The 22,900-nt window shown below is 38.1% G+C and overlaps 2 protein-coding genes across 2 annotated transcripts in view; one reads left to right on the top strand and one right to left on the bottom strand.

Annotated features, from left to right (window-relative positions):
* Positions 1-5,159: 5,159 nt before the first annotated feature.
* Positions 5,160-22,900, bottom strand: part of LOC120424058 (PP2C-like domain-containing protein CG9801) — a 36,809-nt gene continuing 19,068 nt past the window's right edge. Inside the window, exons 5-7 of the mRNA XM_052706973.1 lie at positions 13,373-14,085; positions 5,433-5,651; positions 5,160-5,330 (exon numbers count right to left, since the gene is read on the bottom strand). Coding sequence (XP_052562933.1) covers positions 5,257-5,330; positions 5,433-5,651; positions 13,373-14,085 — 1,006 coding nt within the window. The 3' untranslated portion in view covers positions 5,160-5,256. The remainder of the gene's footprint in view (positions 5,331-5,432; positions 5,652-13,372; positions 14,086-22,900) is intronic.
* Positions 18,259-19,868, top strand: LOC128093065 (DNA repair and recombination protein RAD54B-like). Its single transcript, XM_052708610.1, has one exon. The coding sequence runs from the start codon at positions 19,056-19,058 to the stop codon at positions 19,572-19,574; it is 519 nt and encodes a 172-aa protein (XP_052564570.1). The 5' UTR covers positions 18,259-19,055; the 3' UTR covers positions 19,575-19,868.

Here is a 22,900-nt window from a genome sequence, read left to right as displayed (position 1 = left end):
GTTTATATAACTATGGAAATTTTATATAAAACGTATCTTAACTTATTTTCCCGGCCTTGGTTGTTAGGCCGTTAAGTCATTGCACAGTGGTTCAAAAGGCTGTTTTGACGAACTTAATTGATTAGAGCAAAAAGTAAGCATTTTCGTGCTTTGACATGTTCTACAACTTTGTTCAGCGTTGTCATGGCCTACTTTTGGTGAAATTTGTTTTTCAAAATACTCATCACAGCAGGCTATGGAATTTCTAACTTTTGACAGTTAAGAGATAGAGCTTTGGTGTCTTCGGCAAAGTTGTAGGGCTGAAAATTTCCACAAACTTTGTCGAAAACGCCAAAGCTCTATCTTTGCGTTGAATACCAGTTTTGGAACCTTTTTCATAAATCCCTACCAAAAAACAGTTTTTTGACTAAAACTATGTTGAATTTTGATTTTAGACGGTTACAATGTTCAGAAGAGTTGTCAGTAATATCAAAACCAACAACTTTGTCGAAGACGCCAAATTGATAGGAGCTATATGTGATGAGTTATAGCAAGATTTCGTGATAATTTAGCTAGTTTTCGAGCTCGGTATACAAAGCCTCGGGCAAATTTGGGCAAAAACCCATACAATAGGCTTTTAGTATGACTATTCCACTACAAAATGTCGGGTGAATCATTCGTCCGAAGGTTTACGGTCATAGATTTCCGAGCATTTTAATTTATTTTATTTTTGATGACTATTTAAATGCATTTAAGACACTTTTAAGGCACATAAGCCATTTTTGCGATTTATCCGGACACATGAGGCGTGTAGGCCAGACTCTTGTGAAAATTTTGATGTATTGGAAGTCTATTTTTGGAACCTATGGGCTAATAAATAATATGAATGTTTGAAATAAATTACTGTATTTGCAACACTAGCGTTATGACGTTGACTAGATGTCTAGATTCGCCGATTAGCTCTTTTGGAAGAGTTTTTTTTCAAAGAAATTCCTAAAAATGCACTGCATAGCCTCAAAAATAGACTTCCAGTACATTAACATTTTCACAAGAGTCTGCCGTACACGCCTTGTGTGTCCGAATAAATCGCAAAAATGGCTTATGTGCCTAAAAAGTGTCCTAAATGCATTCAAATAGTCATCAAAAATAACATAAATTAAAATGCTCCGAAATCTATGACCGTAAACCTTCGGACGAATGATTCACCCGACATTTTGTAGTGGAATAGTCATACTAAAAGCCTATTGTATGGGTTTTTGCCCAAATTTGCCCGAGGCTTTGTATACCGAGCTCGAAAACTAGCTAAATTATCACGAAATCTTGCTATAACTCATCACATATAGCTCCTATCAATTTGGCGTCTTCGACAAAGTTGTTGGTTTTGATATTACTGACAACTCTTCTGAACATTGTAACCGTCTAAAATCAAAATTCAACATAGTTTTAGTCAAAAAACTGTTTTTTGGTAGGGATTTATGAAAAAGGTTCCAAAACTGGTATTCAACGCAAAGATAGAGCTTTGGCGTTTTCGACAAAGTTTGTGGAAATTTTCAGCCCTACAACTTTGCCGAAGACACCAAAGCTCTATCTCTTAACTGTCAAAAGTTAGAAATTCCATAGCCTGCTGTTCGGTCCTGCGACCGAAGTTTTTGACGTTTTGGAGAAGAATGATGAGTTAGCGTAGTGTCCAACCCCAAGCCTACTACGATCGCCCAGCCAAACCCATCGACGAACCCCTCGAGAAACGCGCGCCGTTAGCGGAGAGTTGTGGAGAGAGAACGAGAGAGAAAAAAGCGCGCGCAGCAACAACGACGAGCAGCATTACAGTCCACGAGTTCGACGAGTTAAGACGCAAATAAAGTTTTGTCTAGTTTTTAAGAAACTCGCGTGTGTTTCAATTCCGGAACCTTTCCGCCCAAGCCCAATCACAAACATTTGGTCCGTTCCGAACCGGATAAGTTCCGCGAGCACGGGTTGGACGGAAATCTTCCGGAATCCGGTGTAAACCGTGGTCGTGAAAAAGTGTGGACAAAGCGCAAGCCAAGATGGCGGCCTGAAGACTTTTCGAGACTGGTCGAGTAAAAAACAAGATGGCTGTTTGGAGCGTCTTGTGGGAAGTGGTGCAATAAGTGCAAAAACTCATCTGGAAGTGAAAACAAGTGGTTCCTACAAGAGGAAAAGTGGTTTAAACAAGCAAACGTGATCCCGGCATTGCTCAATCTGTATTTTGGTGGTGAACGGCAACCAGTTTGCGTTCTTCTTCTTCTTGGTGGTTTTCAATCTGAGCAATGTCGGTGGTTTCGAGTGTGAGTGTGAAGAGCGCAAAAGGCGCGACAAATTCAAAGAGCAAACCCGAGGAAAGTGTGGCGAAGAAAGTGAAGCTGCTGGTCTGACAGCGTGGCCAATCGATGGCCAAGGTGGCCAGCACCAAGAAAGCCGTCAACACGGCCGGAAATGACCTTACCACAACGCAGGTGCTCGAGTTCCAGCATCAGCTCGACAACTACTACGCGGAGTGGCATTCCTATCACGACCAAATACTGGATCTGGTCGATGATGAGGAGGTGCAAAACCACATGGAAGACTGCAATGTTTTCGAGGATCAATACGCGCTGGTGCTGATCGCCCTGGAGACCGTGAGCCTGGCGCAAACACAACAAAAGAGAGTGGTCCACAAGCAGCAACCGTTGAAGGTCCCGGTGTCCAGCATCGACGCCTACCTCACGGCACAGTGCAACGTGCTGAAGCGGTGCGGGGCTGCAAGTGAATCATCGAAGAGTGAACAACCAGAGCCTGCCGGAGAACCAAAGACCACCGCGTACAAGTCTCACGTGACCACGACAGCAGAGAAAGCTTCAGCACGGTGTGAGTTCTGTGCTGGCGAACACATCAACTGCGGTTGTCCAGACTTCGCCAAGCTATCAAACAACCAGAGAACCGAGAAAGTGCAGTCGCACCGACTGTACTTCAACTGCATGCAGAAAGGACACAGCGCCAAGGAATGCAGGTCGAAGAACTCCTGCAGAAAGTGTGAGAAGCGCCACCACACGTTGTTGCACTTCGAAAGCGCCCAGCCGGCCAGATCGTCGCACGTCCAGTCTGAGTCCAAGCCCGAGGAGTCGAAGCCGAACGAGATACCGGAGCCCGAGTCAGTAGTAGTGGAGAAGACAGCAAGTGGCTCGTCCGCAATGTCGTGTGTGGGAAACCAGCTTCGAGACGACTCCATGGTGATCCTGATGACAGCCATCGGGCAGGTGGTGGACAGCAGCGGCGCAAAGCATCAGTGTCGTACCCTCCTGGACTGCGCCTCGCAGGTTGGCACCATCCGCGCTGGTCTTGCCTCGAAACTGGATCAACCTGCAAGATCGGTGAACACTGTAGTTGGCGGTGTAAATGGTAAACGCAGCAACATCACTAACGAGGTAAGCGTACCGTTGCATTCTCTTTGTGGTGATTTCCGGGCTACTGTGGATTGCCTGGTCATGGAGAAGTTAACCAGCAATCTACCAACCGTGTTGGAGGACGTTTCCAGCTGGGAACTTCCTTCCGGGATTCAACTGGCGGATCCCTCGTTCTACGTCCCTGGGGAGGTGGACATCCTTCTGGGGGCCAAACATTTCTGGAGTGCCATGAAGAATGGCAAACGCAAACGTGGTGTTGGATTTCCGGAGCTGCGGGAGACGAACTTTGGCTGGGTGATAGTGGGGGCTCGCTCAAAAGTCTTCCCCGCTGTCCAAACATTGAGCTGCAACGTCCTCTTTCTCGATGGTCCCACTAGTGCTGTCCAACAGATCAAGGAGGTGGAACAGGTCTCTGGCGGCCCTCCCCTGCCGACCGAAGAGGAATCGAGTGAGGAGTTCAACCAGCGTTCCCACAAGCGGGACGCTACTGGTGGTCACGGCGTTGGCCTTCCGTTCAAGGGTGTGGTTGAGTCGGGTGAGAGTGAGTTCCTGCTAGAAACTGAACAGCTTGGTCACTGTGAGCTGGTGGACAAGAACAAAGACAAACCTGGAACCAAAGTGCGTGTGGTATTTGGTACGTTTGCCGAGTCGTCGTCTGGAGCATCGCTGACCGGCACGTGGATCGTGGACAACATTCACCGCAAGGACAGCCGTGTCGTGTCGGACCATCTGGTGGCAGGAGAGTTTTGGCGGTCCCTCAAGGCGCTGGTTCGCTCGGCGCAGCATACCAGCACAATTGGAAACGACATCAACCGAGAGGAGCGACATGAGCCTTGCAAGCAGGTCCAATCGCTTAATTTATTCATCGAGGACGGCGTCAACCGAGTTGGTGGGAGAAGACAAATTTCAAGATTATCGTACGAGACCAAGCAACCAAAGATCATACCTCACAAGCACTCCATCGTGACAAGCTCCAGCCGAGCATTCAACGCGGGCCCATCCAGGTTGTTCGCGGCCGTGCGCCAGCGGTTCTGGCCGATCAACGGAAGATCCACCGTACGAGAAGTCACGCGAAAGAGCATGACGTGCTTTCGTTCCAAGCCGAGTGAAGACGAACCAGTCGCGCTTCGTCACAACACCAGCCGCAGAAGAAACCACAGCCGAAAGCCTCGCCATTTCTGGAGTCGTTGGCCCACCGAGAACTTCACCCAGCACCAGAATCGAGCGAAGTGGTCCACCGCACAACGGACGGTCGCTTGCTAGAGAAAGAGATTCTTGAGCCGCCTCTTCGCCGGCGGGAGTATGTTCGGTCCTGCGACCGAAGTTTTTGACGTTTTGGAGAAGAATGATGAGTTAGCGCAGTGTCCAACCCCAAGCCTACTACGATCGCCCAGCCAAACGCATCGACGAACCCCTCGAGAAACGCGCGCCGTTAGCGGAGAGTTGTGGAGAGAGAACGAGAGAGAAAAAAGCGCGCGCAGCAACAGCGACGAGCAGCATTACAGTCCACGAGTTTGTGCGAGAAAGACGCAATAAAGTTTTGTCTAGTTTTAAAGAATTCGCGAGTGTGTTTCATTCCGGAACCTTTCCGCCCAAGCCCAATCACAAACACCTGCTGTGATGAGTATTTTGAAAAACAAATTTCACCAAAAGTAGGCCATGACAACGCTGAACAAAGTTGTAGAACATGTCAAAGCACGAAAATGCTTATTTTTTTGCCTAATCAATTAAGTTCGTCAAAACAGCCTTTTGAACCACTGTGCATTGCCGGTGTAGGAGTCGTCTCCATGCCATAAGTACAAACAACACACCAAACCAAGCCTACTCCGGTGGAATCGCTGGCGGCGGTTGGACTCGCAATCCAAAGGTCATCAGTTCAAACACTGGGGTGGAAGGTTCCTTGGAGTAGAAAGAGGTTTGGGTGCTCTCCCCATTCAAGCCTTCGGACTCCTAGGTTCGAGCAGAAACCACAAAAGACCCGGGGGTCGTTAATGTGGATGGTTTGATTTTTTGATGTCACCACAGGCGGGTTACATTTGACTTTGAACATACCTTCGGTAATTTCTCTAACACCATTTATTTTGGAATATACGTATCCAAAAGAGTCTCCAACATTAGCACAAAATACCGCCTTTTTGTTGTTGTGTTTGGACAATGGCAGAATAACGATAACTGTTAGAGTAGTCAATGCTCCATTCATTTCCATTATGTAGGCATGAGCTTCCCAAAAACTGCGTACGAGACTAATGAATACACCTGTTGTGGTAGTTGCTGAAACAAAAATAAAGTGTGACGTCATCCATTTGATACATGCTGCAAAAATCATCCAAAACTAAACACCTATCTAAAGTACACAAGGATCCCTTTCGTCACTTTAGTGGTATAGATGTTTGTACTTTGTAGGGAGGTTTTTGGACTCAATGTTAGTATGGAGTAATGGTGGGCAAAACCACTCATTTCTGTGATCCGCTCATTTTCGTTCGCTAATTTAAATGAGCGGCTCTTTTGAACGGTTCATCCGCTCATTTCGCTCTGTAAAAAAATAGAATGGCAAAAACACCTGAAGTTGAACTGAAGCATCTGCTTAAGATATTTAGATTTTTCAATCGACCAATCCTGGTAACACTTTAATGCCACTTGAAATAAAAATTAAGAAAAACTTTGAACTCTAAAATCCACAAATATGGATCACTTTTGACAAAGGACTTTGTCTTAAAGCTCTATCTGCGGTGTCAATGCAAAATTTTTCGAAAATGTAGCGTTACCGTCGCAAGCCCTCGGCGTGACATTCTGTTTCTGTTGCGTAGATGCCGTGAAAACTATTTAAGCTAAAAGTTAGCCTCTGGAGGATTTAGTGTCCATCAGACTTTCATTAAAGACGGACCTTACGTTGGGAATTTTATTGCTCACACACACACACGCAGGTGGTGCACGAACTTGAGAGGAGGTCCAAGAAGTTATTGACGGTAGCCAGAACGGTCACCGGAATACCGAAATTATTGGGAACAATTTGGTAGGATATCGGCCACACCCGGAGTGGCCAGTGCCCTGTGGGAAGGTTCTACCGGGAGGACATTTACGGAACCATACAAATTTGGGCAATATGGGTATCAAAATTCATGGTTTTTGATACTAGTAATGAAAATGACCATTTTGGCAGGATTGGCCACACCCGGAGTGGCCATTGCCCTGAGGGAAGGTTCTACCGGGAGGACATTTACGGAACCATACAAATTTGGGCAATATGGGTATCAAAATTCATGGTTTTTGATACTGGCAATGAAAATGACCATTTTGGCAGGATTGGCCACACCCGGAGTGGCCATTGCCCTGAGGGAAGGTTCTACCGGGAGGACATTTACGGAACCATACAAATTTGGGCAATATGGGTATCAAAATTCATGGTTTTTGATACTGGTAATGAAAATGACAATTTTGGCAGGATTGGCCACACCCAGAGTGGCCAGTGCCCTGTGGGAAGGTTCTACCGGGAGGACATTTACGAAACCATACAAATTTGGGCAATATGGGTATCAAAATTCATGGTTTTTGATACTAGTAATGAAAATGACCATTTTGGCAGGATTGGCCACACCCGGAGTGGCCATTGCACAGTGGGGCGAGGTGGCAATCTAGCGGGACAAAATTAATAGCGCTCTGGGGTTACGTCCTAGAGCTTCGGTGTCTTCAGCAAAGTTGCTCAGAAAAATCAGGGCTACATTTTGGTACTAAAATGTAGTTCCAATTTTGGCCGCATAGGTGGCGCTGATATCTAACTTTTTCCAGTGACCTCCTAGCGAGTTGGTGTCTTCGACAAATTTGTAGATCTCGCCAAATTACGTATAGTCACGGAACATGTCAAAATTCTCAAAAATAACTGCGTAAAGTTACAGTTAGTTTAAAAAATAGTTATAATTAAGCTATGAATATTCAGTCAATCTAGCAGGACAAAATTAATAGCGCTCTGGGGTTACGTCATAGAGATTCGGTGTCTTCAGCAAAGTTGCTCAGAAAAATCAGGGCTACATTTTGGTACTAAAATGTAGTTCCAATTTTGGCCGCATAGGTGGCGCTGAAATCTAACTTTTTCCAGTGACCTCCTAGCGAGTTGGTGTCTTCGACAAAGTTGTAGATCTCACCAAATTACGTATAGTCACCGAACATGTCAAAATTCTCAAAAATAACTGCGTAAAGTTACAGTTAGTTTAAAAAATAGTTATAATTAAGCTATGAATATTCAGTCAATCTAGCAGGACAAAATTAATAGCGCTCTGGGGTTACGTCATAGAGATTCGGTGTCTTCAGCAAAGTTGCTCAGAAAAATCAGGGCTACATTTTGGTACTAAAATGTAGTTCCAATTTTGGCCGCATAGGTGACGCTGATATCTAACTTTTTCCAGTGACCTCCTAGCGAGTTGGTGTCTTCGACAAAGTTGTAGATCTCACCAAATTACGTATAGTCACCGAACATGTCAAAATTCTCAAAAATAACTGTGCAAAGTTACAGTTAGTTTAAAAAATAAACAAATTAGCTTGCGGGCCAAATGTACAAAATTGGTTATTTAAAAAATGAAATTACGTTATTTTCATTTAAAAGACTAAAAAATTATCTATAACTTGAAGTTTTTTTTAATTTCTGTTATTGTTTGGAATTTTTTGGTATTTAAAAATAATAGAAAACAGAAAATAACAGTTATCTATCAGTTTTGTTGATTTTATTGTTTCAGGTGTTTGAAAAGGTATTTAGTTTAATGTTCTTGTGTTTTCATTGAAATTTGAGACCATTTTTAGGTGACATAAAATCTGAACAATTTATGTAGTGGCGTAATTTTATCTTTCAATCAATTGTAACATTTTGGACGTTATTTTGCAACAATTAGACTTTGGCCATGGTCGAGTGGAGGCAAAAAAAAATTAAAAGAAATATAAAAAGTGAGATTAAACATTTCAATAAAAAAAATGGTTATAAAATGTATTATACAAAAGTACTCTTAATTTGCAATCATTATTTTCAAAAATATAAGATTCGGCAATAAAAAAACATTTTAGCGATACTGTTCATCTAAAATTTAATTAAATTAAAATTGTTTTTGAATAAACTCGAACATGCACAAAATTATTCTTAACGCAGAGCAATTCATTTTAAATGGATTTCAGCTGACTGCACATAAGTTTCCATTGAAAGTTTGATTTTTTTTGGAAAAAATATGTTCTACCTCTGATTTGGGGGTGGTGACAAAAGCATTGAAACATACAGTATGTAAAAAAAGTATGTTTACACCCCTTGGGCACTATGCACAAATTTTGATGAAACATGTAAACAATTTAAAGTTTGACAGAAACCTAGTACTTTTTGTTCAGAAACTCATGCCGAATATTTTGCTACAAAAAGCTCATGAAAAGATGATTTCAATAAAAAGTTATATAACAAATACTTATATATACAAATACAAAAATCAAAAAAGGTGCGAAAAAAATGTGTACACTTTTCGAAAAATTAACATACACAAAGTTATTTGTTGACATATCACCATAAATCCAGTCTCCCAACTCCAAATAGGCATCTTTGACTGGTAAAAAAATAATTTGGATTGAATATAAAGTTTACTAACTACTTAGTATAAATGTTTATATAACTCTGGAAATTCTATATAAAACTTATCTAAACTTAATTTTGCATACTTTTAATTTAACTAAATGTCAATATCTTACCATAGATTTGCTAAATAAACTTTTTGAATCGTATACTGGTTCGGATGCGACGAAGTACTAAGTAATTTTGACGAAGTTTCTAAGAAATTTTGTCCCGCTAGATTGACTGAATATTCATAGCCTAATTATAACTATTTTTTAAACTAACTGTAACTTTACGCAGTTATTTTTGAGAATTTTGACATGTTCCGTGACTATACGTAATTTGGTGAGATCTACAACTTTGTCGAAGACACCAACTCGCTAGGAGGTCACTGGAAAAAGTTAGATTTCAGCGCCACCTATGTGGCCAAAATTGCAACTACATTTTAGTACCAAAATGTAGCCCTGATTTTTCTGAGCAACTTTGCTGAAGACACCGAAGCTCTATGACGTAACCCCAGAGCGCTATTAATTTTGTCCCGCTAGATTGACTGAATATTCATAGCTTAATTATAACTATTTTTTAAACTAACTGTAACTTTACGCAGTTATTTTTGAGAATTTTTAAATGTTCCGTGACTATACGTAATTTGGCGAGATCTACATTTTTGTCAAAGACACCAACTCGCTAGGAAGTCACTGGAAAAAGTTAGATTTCAGCGCCACCTATGGGGCCAAAATTGGAACTACATTTTAGTACCAAAATGTAGCCCTGATTTTTCTGGTACTTTTGGTTTGAGATGTCCGTTCTCTAATAAGCTCCAGGCTCTCTAGTTCAAACCATTTATAGCAGTTTTCTTATGAACACCCTGCTTTCAATGCATTTATTTTTATCAAGCAAGAATTTGCAAAATATTGAAGTTCCAGCTGCAAAAAAATGTGACTATATAATAAATTATAATGTGATACCGTCATCAGGATCAGGGGTGACATTTGGTCTGGGGGTGAGTTTTGGGTCATACAAAAATGCAGAAATTTGTATGGCCCAATCTCACCCCCCAGACCCAATGTCATCCCTGATGACGGTTCTTCTAAATAATAGTAAGCAAACAATTTTAGAAACGAGGATTTAATTTAATTGTGTACATATCGAATTGATATTATGCAATCATAAAAAAAACCTAGCGTGTCGTCACAGTCTCGCAAACCCCCCTCCCCCCTTGGTCACATCTTGTCACACCTACGGTAACCCCCCCTCCCCCCCTAAGAGCGTGCGTACTTTATGGATGACGCCGTATTTCAAATATGTTTGTATTTCGTAATTCAAATATTGCTGTATCTCGAAGGTCAAAGACAAACTTGTAGGAAATTTGACGGGCTTTCCGAAAAAATACACTGAAAGAAAAAAAACACTCCACTTTTATGAGATTTTTTGATCTTTAAGTTTCAAAGTTAAATTTGAAGGTAAGCCCACGATTTTTTTTCGTTCAAATTTTTTGTGAAAATAGCCTAAAATGTTACAAAAAGACTCACGAAAAATGCAGGATGGAGCAACTCACCTAAACAAATACAAAAATCATTTTGAAATTGACCGTTTCGTGGATAGTGCAACACAAAAATTTTTATTCGAAACCGAAACCAGCAGCTACCAGCATAATATGTGCTGCTATGCAGTAAGTGCCCTTTGAACCACCTGAAACGTTGCTGAATTTTATTACCCCCCCCTCGTGCAAACCCTTCAATTACAGCCAACTAAGACTGAGGAACAACAACAAAAGACAGTTACCAATTTACCCAAAAATAACAAGAAAACAAACCGTTTTTGTAAGTAACCAACAGTATTTTCCCACCTAAAACAAGCACGGATAGTTAAAAAAAAAACAAACAAATATTTTTAGAATCCTTGAAAAAGGCAATAAATTTGCCGAAACGTCGGAAATTCAAACAATACATTGTTTTCACTGCTATATGACTGAAAGCCGAAAAACTAAATGCAAAATTGTAGAGCAACAGTCGAGAGCATAACTACTGAAAAAAAAAAATATTTTTATAGAGGTGTCCAAATTACCCCAACCTCCTCTAATGATGACTTCAGAAACTGGAACCAATGAAACTGAAGTTAACATTTTTTTAACCCCCCCCCCCCCCCTCCCTTTCGAGGACAATTGTCCATACAAAAAAAAAACTTTTTTATATGGAGCGTGGACAATCAATTTTTTTTGTTAAACTAGCTGTTAAATTCAGGTGTTCAACAATTGTGGCAGGTGTCATCAAACAATTATGGAACAGGCCTTTTTTATTCCCGCCTGGTGGGTGACTAAGGTCATGTTAAAAATGTTTTTGTTAATGAATATAAACAGAATGGAGCAGGGCTGTGGAGTCGGAGCTGGAGTCGGGTCTTTTTGGGGACCTGGAGTCGGAGTCATCAAAACTCGAACAGCTGGAGTCGGAGTCAGAGTCGGCTAAATTTTATGAGCTGGAGTCGGAGTCGGAGTCGGAGTCGGAGCCGGAAATTTCTGATAACCCGGAGTCGGAGTCGGAGTCGAAGTTATCTAAAATTCAACTTTTTTTTTACCTGTTCAGTATTTGTTATAATGCAGGTTTCACAGATCTTCTTATGTTATTAAGTTTTTTAATCAGGAGATTTATTAGATGCCATTATGTTTTTTTTAAGCATTTTTATTGTGGTTGGAATGCTCTTATTGTGTTATTTTACTTTGATCACTATATCGTCGCTTGTGTGCTATCTTGTGACACGTCTGCTGTAAAAAGATAGGACGTGCAACAAGATAGCACACAAACGACGATATGATACCTTGTTAATCCTCTCTAACCCAAATTTGTAGTATCATAAAAAATTAAATAATTAAAAAAATAATAGACAATATTAGTTTTGTACTCAGAAATATTCAATTGAGTCTTGACTGCATCCTTTTGCCTGAACCCTTTCAATTCAAATTTGACCAAAGTTGAAGATTCAAGAAGTATCGCGCGCTTCCTTACACGCAGAAAAATAAGGCATATTTGAATCAACAAAACGTTTTGTTGATTTGAAAATCAAGATTTTTGTTGAATCAACGCTAAACGCCAAAGCAGCTTTTTCAAAACAACAAAAGACTTTTGTGGAATGGAGAAAATCATGGTTTGTTTCAACGCATTTTTTTTTGTTGATTATATTCAACAAAAATTTTGTTGATTCAAACCTCGTACAGGCTCTCTACAAAACATTTTTCTGCGTGTATACAAAGAAAATTTTAAAATTAAAATAAATCAAAAATCTCTGGGTTCAATATTTTCTAGGTCACGGATATTTGAAAAGAAGCCCTTAAGCGTCCTTTCCACAAAAATTTGTTTAAGGTAAATTGATTTGCGATAATATTCTTCTCCAGCTATGGAGTGATGTCCATGTACGTCTTAAATAAAAATCAATGGAGCTTTAAAAATAGTTTCGTTTAAAATTGTTATTTAAAAAAACCAAGGTGACTTTGATTGTCACTGTGCTTCTTATAAATGTCAGCCTAAAAGTGAGCAAATTAAATATATATGATATTTAAATCGATCATTAAGGCTAGGTTACTTTTAATGATTCATTACAAAAAAATGACATATAAATATTTAATTTTTTTAGCTTTTAATAAAATAAGTGTAAATTTGTGGTTATGTTAATGAGTCCAAATTTACTTTCAAAATTGTTCATCTAAAAATGCCTTCAAAACTGGAAATATTTTTGATACTGTCCAGACTCGATTATTATAAGCCTCGATTATCCTAAGTTCGATTTGTATGGGCTTCGGATAATCGAATCACGTTCTAAAAAAAATATGATCGTTCTTCCATTCGAGTTCTGCGACCCCATTTTAGTTAAATTTGAATAGTAAATTGCCTATTAAATATCAAAATGCATTTTTTCAATATGTTTTCACCGCCATTTTGGACGCCATCTTGAATTGAAAAATTCTAAATCACTTTAGCGTAGTTAAGTGTTCATACTTGAACACGACAATTAAATTCCTTCGGATAAACGAGTCTGAACTGTATCTGGTTTAATAACGTATACAATTTGTAACCTACAATTTTTTTCCGTTTTGTGATTCGAACTTATTTTTGTTGGAGAAATACTTGATACTTAGAGAGTATTCAAATAATTCTATTTATCAATGTTTTCAAAATAATAATTAACGATTTTTTTTAAATATTGAAAATTATGTGGAGTCGGAGTCGGCTAAAGTTTGTAGGCCGGAGTTGGAGTCGGAGTCGGAGTCGGTTGGAGCTGAAAGCCGGAGCCGGAGTCGGAGTCGGAGTCGGCTAAACTTAGAAAGCTGGAGTCGGAGTCGGAGTCGGAGTCGCTTGAGATATGACCCGACTCCGCAGCCCTGGAATGGAGTTTAGTCAATCAATTTGAACTCAGATAAACTTACAATGCTGTGTTCCAAATATCGCGGAGTTCAAATAATCAATAGAGCCCTGAACAGCGCATTGAGCAGCCACACGTGCACCGTTACCCCAATTAACTCCATCAGCTAGAGCCATTATAGAAGAATTTTCTCTAGCAATGATGCCAAAGCAGTCGGCAATTGGATCTCCGGTGTGTTCGCCACTAATGCAATTTTTCTCATATAGAGATATCGATATTCCATACGCATCGTCATTAGGTTTATTCCAGTTTTGAATGTTAGCAACTGGGTCTGCGATTTCGTTAGATGCAGTAAGGACTGTATTTTTGTTATCTAGATCATTCTTTTTCTTCAATCCATTTTGACATTTTTTATCGGAAGGTTTAACGTCTTTGCATGTTTCTGATAGAGTATGTACTGATACGATTTTCTTTGAAGAATGTGCTCTATTGTTTGCATTTTTATCTACATTTAGGTCTTTCCTTTGCGCGTGAACGAGAATTCCGGGTAAACATGTTTTATCTGGAGTATCTTGTGTATCTATAAAGTCGATTTCTGGCCCTGCACTTAAGTACGAACGGGCTCTACGAACACCGTTTAAACCTTCATTTGGTCCTGTATAAGCAGCTGTTATTGGATCTGCAAATGCTTGATAATCGCCTATGTCGAGACTGGGTAATTCGGTCGGATTTTTTCCACTCTCAATTTTTGGTATTGTATCTGGTGGTTTCCACGACCTGAAAAAAAAAAGTTTTAGGATCGGTAATTGATAAACTGGTTGTGTACTCGGGTTACTTTGACAAGACAAATAGAAAAAATGGAAAAGCCTGGGTCGATTCCTTAGGTAAAAATATCTGTGTCAAATTTGAGTCGAATCGGTCAAAGTTTAAGTGTCGTTAATTTTTTAATATCGAGTGCGGCACTAGAGTTTTAGTAATTGTAATTGTAATTTTACTGAAACGATATCCTGTTAGTTTACACTGTATATCAGGGCAAGGAGGAGATTTCAAGATGGCGACAAAACTCGTGCGGAACAAACGCACACGGGGTCTTTTTCAGGGGGGGGGGGGTAGTATTTTTTTGCGAAATAGCCAGAAAACTGTCATAGGGGAGCTGGGGGTAAGACGGCCACTCCACTGTTTTAATAAGTATACTAATGAATATTACTAAAATGTTCATCAATACTGTTCCTCATGCTAAATAATATGGAGTCACCTTTGCCAAAAATGTTGTTTGAAATAGTATAAAAATAGCTCAAAATAAACAAATAATATTTTTTTTTTTGACAAAGGACTTTGTCTTAAAGCTCTATCTGCGGTGTCAATGCAAAATTTTTCGAAAATGTAGCGTTACCGTCGCAAGCCCTCGGCGTGACATTCTGTTTCTGTTGCGTAGATGCCGTGAAAACTATTTAAGCTAAAAGTTATCCTCTGGAGGATTTAGTGTCCATCAGACTTTCATTAAAGACGGACCTTACGTTGGGAATTTTATTGCTCACACACACACACGCAGGTGGTGCACGAACTTGAGAGGAGGTCCAAGAAGTTATTGACGGTAGCCAGAACGGTCACCGGAATACCGAAATTATTGGGAACAATTTGGTAGGATATCGGCCACACCCGGAGTGGCCAGTGCCCTGTGGGAAGGTTCTACCGGGAGGACATTTACGGAACCATACAAATTTGGGCAATATGGGTATCAAAATTCATGGTTTTTGATACTAGTAATGAAAATGACCATTTTGGCAGGATTGGCCACACCCGGAGTGGCCATTGCCCTGAGGGAAGGTTCTACCGGGAGGACATTTACGGAACCATACAAATTTGGGCAATATGGGTATCAAAATTCATGGTTTTTGATACTGGTAATGAAAATGACCATTTTGGCAGGATTGGCCACACCCGGAGTGGCCATTGCCCTGAGGGAAGGTTCTACCGGGAGGACATTTACGGAACCATACAAATTTGGGCAATATGGGTATCAAAATTCATGGTTTTTGATACTGGTAATGAAAATGACAATTTTGGCAGGATTGGCCACACCCAGAGTGGCCAGTGCCCTGTGGGAAGGTTCTACCGGGAGGACATTTACGAAACCATACAAATTTGGGCAATATGGGTATCAAAATTCATGGTTTTTGATACTAGTAATGAAAATGACCATTTTGGCAGGATTGGCCACACCCGGAGTGGCCATTGCCCTGAGGGAAGGTTCTACCGGGAGGACATTTACGGAACCATACAAATTTGGGCAATATGGGTATCAAAATTCATGGTTTTTGATACTGGTAATGAAAATGACCATTTTGGCAGGATTGGCCACACCCGGAGTGGCCATTGCCTGAGGGAAGGTTCTACCGGGAGGACATTTACGGAACCATACAAATTTGGGCAATATGGGTATCAAAATTCATGGTTTTGGAGGACATTTACGGAACCATACAAATTTGGGCAATATGGGTATCAAAATTCATGGTTTTTGATACTGGTAATGAAAATGACCATTTTGGCAGGATTGGCCACACCCGGAGTGGCCATTGCCCTGAGGGAAGGTTCTACCGGGAGGACATTTACGGAACCATACAAATTTGGGCAATATGGGTATCAAAATTCATGGTTTTTGATACTGGTAATGAAAATGACAATTTTGGCAGGATTGGCCACACCCAGAGTGGCCAGTGCCCTGTGGGAAGGTTCTACCGGGAGGACATTTACGGAACCATACAAATTTGGGCAATATGGGTATCAAAATTCATGGTTTTTGATACTAGTAATTAAAATGACCATTTTGGCAGGATTGGCCACACCCGGAGTGGCCATTGCCCTGAGGGAAGGTTCTACCGGGAGGACATTTACGGAACCATACAAATTTGGGCAATATGGGTATCAAAATTCATGGTTTTTGAAACTGGTAATGAAAATGGCCATTTTGGCAGGATTGGCCACACCCGGAGTGGCCATTGCCCTGAGGGAAGGTTCTACCGGGAGGACATTTACGGAACCATACAAATTTGGGCAATATGGGTATCAAAATTCATGGTTTTTGATACTGGTAATGAAAATGACCATTTTGGCAGGATTGGCTACACCCGGAGTGGCCATTGCCCTGAGGGAAGGTTCTACCGGGAGGACATTTACGGAACCATACAAATTTGGGCAATATGGGTATCAAAATTCATGGTTTTTGATACTGGTGATGAAAATGGCCATTTTGGCAGAATTGGCCACACCCGGAGTGGCCAGTGCCCTGAGGGAAGGTTCTACCGGGAGGACATTTACGGAACCATTAAAAGATTCCCAAAAAAGTGTTTATGGATGGTCCCGTATCGAAATTCATGGTTTTTGAAACCGGTAATGAAAATGGCCATTTTGACCGAATTGATAACACCCGGAGTGGCCAGTGCCCTCGGGAAGGTTCTACCGGGGGGACATTAATCGAACCATACGACTTAGGGCAATATGGGTATCAAAATTCATGGTTTGGCCACTACGGGTGTGGCCAATCCGGTCAAAATTGTCATTTTCATTACCAGTTTCAAAAACCATGAATTTTGATACCCATATTGCCCCAAGTCGTATGGTTCGATTAATGTCCCCCCGGTAGAACCTTCCCGAGGGCACTGGCCACTCCGGGTGTGGCCTATCCAGTCAAAATGGCCATTTTCATTATCAGTTTCAAAAACCATGAATTTTGATACCCATTTTGGCCCAAGTCGAATAGTTCGATTAATGTCCCCCCGGTAGAACCTTCCCGAGGGCACTGGCCACTCCGGGTGTGGCCAATCCAGTCAAAATGGCCATTTTCATTACCAGTTTAAAAAACCATGAATTTTGATACCCATATTGGCCCAAGTCGTATGGTTCGATTAATGTCCCCCCGGTAGAACCTTCCCGAGGGCACTGGCCACTCCGGGTGTGGCCAATCCAGTCATAATGGCCATTTTCATTACCAGTTTAAAAAACATGAATTTTGATATCCATATTGGCCCAAGCACGGGGTTGGGCACATGGTTGATCCGTAGCGCATTGGATTTACTTCCGTAAATATGTCGTAGGGTACGTTATCCATTAGTGGACCCCTTTCCTATAGTGGACCCTCTGAAGGGTTTTTAATGGAAAATTCAATAAAATCACAATTTCAAGCGTGTTTTTGTCTACAAATCTTTTATTTGGCATGTTCAGCATCATTTAGAACAATGTTGACTGACATTGAATTGTCCTATTCACCAAAATAAGTGTTTTGAGTTCGACATCTGAAATCGGCCATGGCCACTAGCATTTTCACAACAAAACTGCATGTATATTTTATGATTGAATTAACCATCCAATCATTTTTTGACTGATTATTTAACTTCAGCAAGTCGAAGTAATGTAAGTTTAAGGATATTTACTAAAATAAAGCGAAGAAATGCAATTTTCTAGCAAAAATTATGGGGGTCCAATATAGGACAACGAAAATCCAAACTTTTCCAAAAGTGGACCCCTGTTAATTAAACCTTCAAAAATGATGAAAACTGTGTATTCAAGCAAAAGTTTCTCTAAAACATACAATAAATGCTTGTTGTTATCAACCTAAACGCATATTTTTTCAATTATGAGTATAAATATAGCTGTTTTCATGTTAAAAGTACCAATAATGCTGAAGCCGTAAGAATGTATAATTAATCAAAACTATAGTTAATTGTACTTAACTGAAGCACCATAATTGCAGTTTGAAATGATATTTTATAATAATAAATCAATAACAAAACATTTTCTTCCAATAAACATGCGTGGTTTTATCAGCAACTGTAAACAATTCTATTGTTCAGTTTCGGTCAACCATTTATGTAATTAATATGGAAAAATTTGCATCAATATTACTTTTTTTAAATTATTTTTATGTTTTCTCTGATCTTTTTCGGAAATAAATGTGTTTAAATGTCTGTTTGTTTTTTTTGTTGTTTAAAGCCAAATTTGTTAACAAAAAATATTTGTTTATGATGAAAAGTGAGCAAAATCCATCTTTTATTCATTATATCTATCATTAGACCTACACCATGCATCAAAACATCAAATATCGGTTAAATTTGGTATAAAAATAACAGTTTGCCTATAGTGGACCCGGGTCCACAATCGGATTATGGACCCGGGTCCACTATAGGAAAAGGGGGTCCACAACAGGCAAAAAAAACTTTTTTTTCAATTGGCTATTTTTCTGCTCAAAAACAAATAACTGATGAAACAAATAGTCAAAATTGTTCAAAAGACTTCAGTTTTCATTGTTTTGTACAAAGGGTTATGAAAAAGTGCTTAAAATATTGAAAATTTGTGAAAAATGTGCTTCGGCTCTACTAGGGGGTCCACTAATGGTTAAAATACCCTAAATATCGTAAATACAAGCGTAAATATTATTTATCTGCACGATATTCGGAATTGAATTTTGCTCAGTGTGGATAGTGACAGTTCAGAACTGTCACTTGTTTGTTTCCTTCATTTACAAACTGTCACCGCTCCAATCCAGCTTGAGGTATATTTTGTCACCTTCAGGATTTCCGGTGCCCTACGAAGATTGGGACAGCGGGACCAGAAACGTCAGCACTTCTACTAAAGAAGCAAATGCGGGTGATGACGGCAGGACCGTCGATGAAGCGGTCCCTGCCGGTCGAACTTCCACCACCATCACTATCCGACCGCAGCCGTTACCGCAAGCCCAACCGGACCCGGGCATGCTGGAGCTGCTCACCAGCTCGGAGAACCATGCCCGCGTGTTGGAAGCCCGAGCCGTCGCAGTCAGAAAGCCGGCAGCGTTGCACACCCCCGCAGAACCAACGACGACGCAAGTGTGCTGGGGCAAAATAACGACCAAAAAGCACAAAACGTGGGAGGGCGACGGAACGTTGACCATCGTGGGCGGGAATAGCGTCACGTTGGGCGACGAGGACGGCAAGGTGATTGGGGGCTCTGGGTTGGTGAAGGGGGAGGAGCTGGAGGAGGGTTCGCGGTTGAGCAAGGAGGTTGAACTGGTGGACCGGATTGATGGGGAGGTGGCCAAGGAGAATGATGTGCCGGTGAAAAGGGGTTTTCGATTCGAGGCGAGAGGAGGGTTTAGGCCGCCGGCGGAGTCGATGTGCGCCGGGAGTCCGATTGTGGTGTCGAGCTGGTTGGGACTGTGGGGAGGAAGCGATTGCGGAGGACTTTGTTCCATTGATGATGCGGGAGCCTTCGTTCGATCAGTGGAAGTATAACAAAGGGTTGCGTTCCGTACTGCGTGGCTACCCGAGCAGGGGTAAATAACACGGGAATACCAAATTTTGGTATTACTTGGGCAAATAACAGGGACCAAAATGTGCCCTTGGTTGCCCAGTAATAGATGGTAAAATACCATGAAATCATACCAAAGTCTTGTATGTGGAAGGGCACAACAATACCAAACCATGTTATTCCAAGGGTAAAATAATACCTCAAAATAAAATCATTTCAATACCAAGTTGAGGTCTTCTGGATTTTTAAACATTGCTTGAATACCAAAACTTGGTATTGCCATGGTTTTATTTTTAGGTATTCCCGCGCCCTTGGAAAATCAGATTTTGGTATTCCTGTGGTCTTCCACAAACATGATTTTGGTTTGATTTCATGGTATTTTACCATTTATTACTGGGCAACCAAGAGCACATTTTGGTCGCTGGTATTTGCACAAGAAATACCTAAATTTGGTATTTTCATACCATTTTTAGTGCAGCAGTTGCAGTTAGTGAAAAAACGGAAATGATCCATATGCAACAGCCAAATCTACTCACCTGATGATTCCATGTTGTTCTTAGTGATATTCTTCACCACATTGAATGCATTTGTCATTGATGAACGGCCTGTGCTTGAAGTTCTTGAAGATTCTAAAAAATAACAAGATTGAAAAATAAGTGTTATTAAAATGAAACTGGATTGAAATTCACCAAAATTCTATAATCTGTCGATTAACTCGTTTTTTCAAAGTATTTGGTTATCCCAACTTAGAGAAATTTCAACGTTTAAAAAAAAATCTTAGTGGATATATATAAAAAAAATGAAAATCAGCTTTAACATTTTTGGGTTTCAAGTCATTTTAACGCAAAATTAATTATCTCATCAAAATTTATAAAAAAAATCCCATAGTTTCAGAGGAATTTGATGAAACCTTTTAATACCAAAATAATACCAAAATGTGGCATCCTGACTTAGAAATTTTTCCACAATGTCAAGTCCAGGGTTGTTACGGAGAAGTTGAAAAAAAATCCGCGCCAGATCCGCGCCGAACCAAAAACCAATCCGCGCGAAATTCGCGCCATATGAAAAAAAAATAAATTAGAGTAACATAATGACTCATTTTTTAAACGAAAAAGAATAACTCAGAAAGCATTTGGATCAGTACCGTTGATCAGTTGTGGATTCAAATCCCACCTGCACCAAGTGGAACCTTTTTCGCCATTTCTGAAAGATTAATAGCAGTTGTTGTAACACTTTAAATATCGTTTCTTTGAAAACAAATTCAGGAAAAAAATTAAATTTTAAATTCAAGCATTTAAAAATTTAAAAAAAACATAAAATATAAAAATCGCAAAATTTTAAAATAAATTGATATTGTACTCGATAATTCTCGCCTAAATTTTACTCCGGAAAATCGAAGCACGAAATTTCTATTATTTTCTTCTCTAAATTCTCTAAACTAAAATATGACTCCGAAAACAATCCATACTAAGAAAATGGCAAAAATGTGATATTTAAGAATTTAGTAATTTAATAATTTAATAATTTAATAATTTAATAATTTAATAATTGAATAATTGAATAATTTAATAATTTAATAATTGAATAATTGAATAATTGAATAATTGAATAATTGAATAATTGAATAATTGAATAATTGAATAATTGAATAATTTAATAATTTAATAATTTAATAATTTAATAATTTAATAATTTAATAATTTAATAATTTAATAATTTAATAATTTAATAATTTAATAATTTAATAATTTAATAATTTAATAATTTAATAATTTAATAATTTAATAATTTAATAATTTAATAATTTAATAATTTAATAATTTAATAATTTAATAATTTAATAATTTAATAATTTAATAATTTAATAATTTAATAATTTAATAATTTAATAATTTAATAATTTAATAATTTAATAATTTAATAATTTAATAATTTAATAATTTAATAATTTAATAATTTAATAATTTAATAATTTAATAATTTAATAATTTAATAATTTAATAATTTAATAATTTAATAATTTAATAATTTAATAATTTAATAATTTAATAATTTAATAATTTAATAATTTAATAATTTAATAATTTAATAATTTAATAATTTAATAATTTAATAATTTAATAATTTAATAATTTAATAATTTAATAATTTAATAATTTAATAATTTAATAATTTAATAATTTAATAATTTAAGAATTTAAGAATTTAAGAATTTAATAATTTAATAATTTAATAATTTAATAATTTAATAATTTAATAATTTAATAATTTAATAATTTAATAATTTAATAATTTAATAATTTAATAATTTTAATAATTTAATAATTTAATAATTTAATAATTTAATAATTTAATAATTTAATAATTTAATAATTTAATAATTTAATAATTTAATAATTAAAAAATTTAAGAACTTTCTTAAAAAAAATAAAAATTTACCAGTTCAAAAAAAAATTCAATGTAAGTTTTTCTCGTAAATTTCGTATTTCTTTTTGCGTTTTTGAGTCTGTATGTTTTGGCAAATTTCAAATTATGATTTTTTTCAGATTTCTTTTTTTTTATTTAAAATTACAATTCCCCTTTAGACCGACATTTTAGTCGATTGCTAAGTGTATTTCGTCATGTTGTGATTATTGAGAGCCAACAAATTCTACCTGAATCAGAGTGGCAACAGAATCTTATAATTTTTCAATAAACCAGAAATTTCAACATTTAAATTATAGATTGAAAAAACTTAAAAAATCTTGAAAAGTTTTATAGCTTCCAATTTTTAAAATCTGTAATTTTTCTAATTTTGTTATATTGATTTTAATAAAATTGTCATGAACATGATCTTTTAATATTTATTTTTGCTATATTAAACAAAATACTAAAAAAATAGATCTAAGGGTTAAATCCAATCCGGAACATTCCCTAAGAATCATTTATGTACATTTATATCTTTGGAAAAAGATTAAAATATGATTTAGAAGATAAAAATTAAATGTATCCTGTGAATAATAATAAAAATATTTAAACCGGGTAAGCAAATGTTTAAAAAATAATGAGTTGTAATGTTATGTTAAATTTATATAAGCAATCTCAATACATTTTTAAAAATAAACGCTCCTTGAAGATTATTTCAAAGTTTCGTATTAAGAAAAAAACAATCAACAATTTTCAGAAGAAAATATTCTTCATTAACAACTTCTTAGAAATTGATGTTTTTGCACTCAACGAAAAAGATTGAATTTATTTAATTGCTAATAATATTTTCCTTTGTAACTTGAAAGAAATGCTCAATTATTTTATTTATCAAAATTGCTATCCG

Source organism: Culex pipiens, chromosome 2 (genome assembly GCF_016801865.2).
Source record: "Culex pipiens pallens isolate TS chromosome 2, TS_CPP_V2, whole genome shotgun sequence".
NCBI classification, from domain to species: domain Eukaryota; kingdom Metazoa; phylum Arthropoda; class Insecta; order Diptera; family Culicidae; genus Culex; species Culex pipiens.
The sequence above is the reverse complement of the archived record's forward strand: the minus strand, read 5'-3'. Positions and strand labels throughout refer to the sequence as shown.

Excerpts from the sequence above, each read along its gene's own strand:
- LOC128093065 (XM_052708610.1), top strand. The coding sequence starts at position 19,056 with ATGCTGGAGCTGCTCACCAGCTCGGAGAACCATGCCCGCGTGTTGGAA.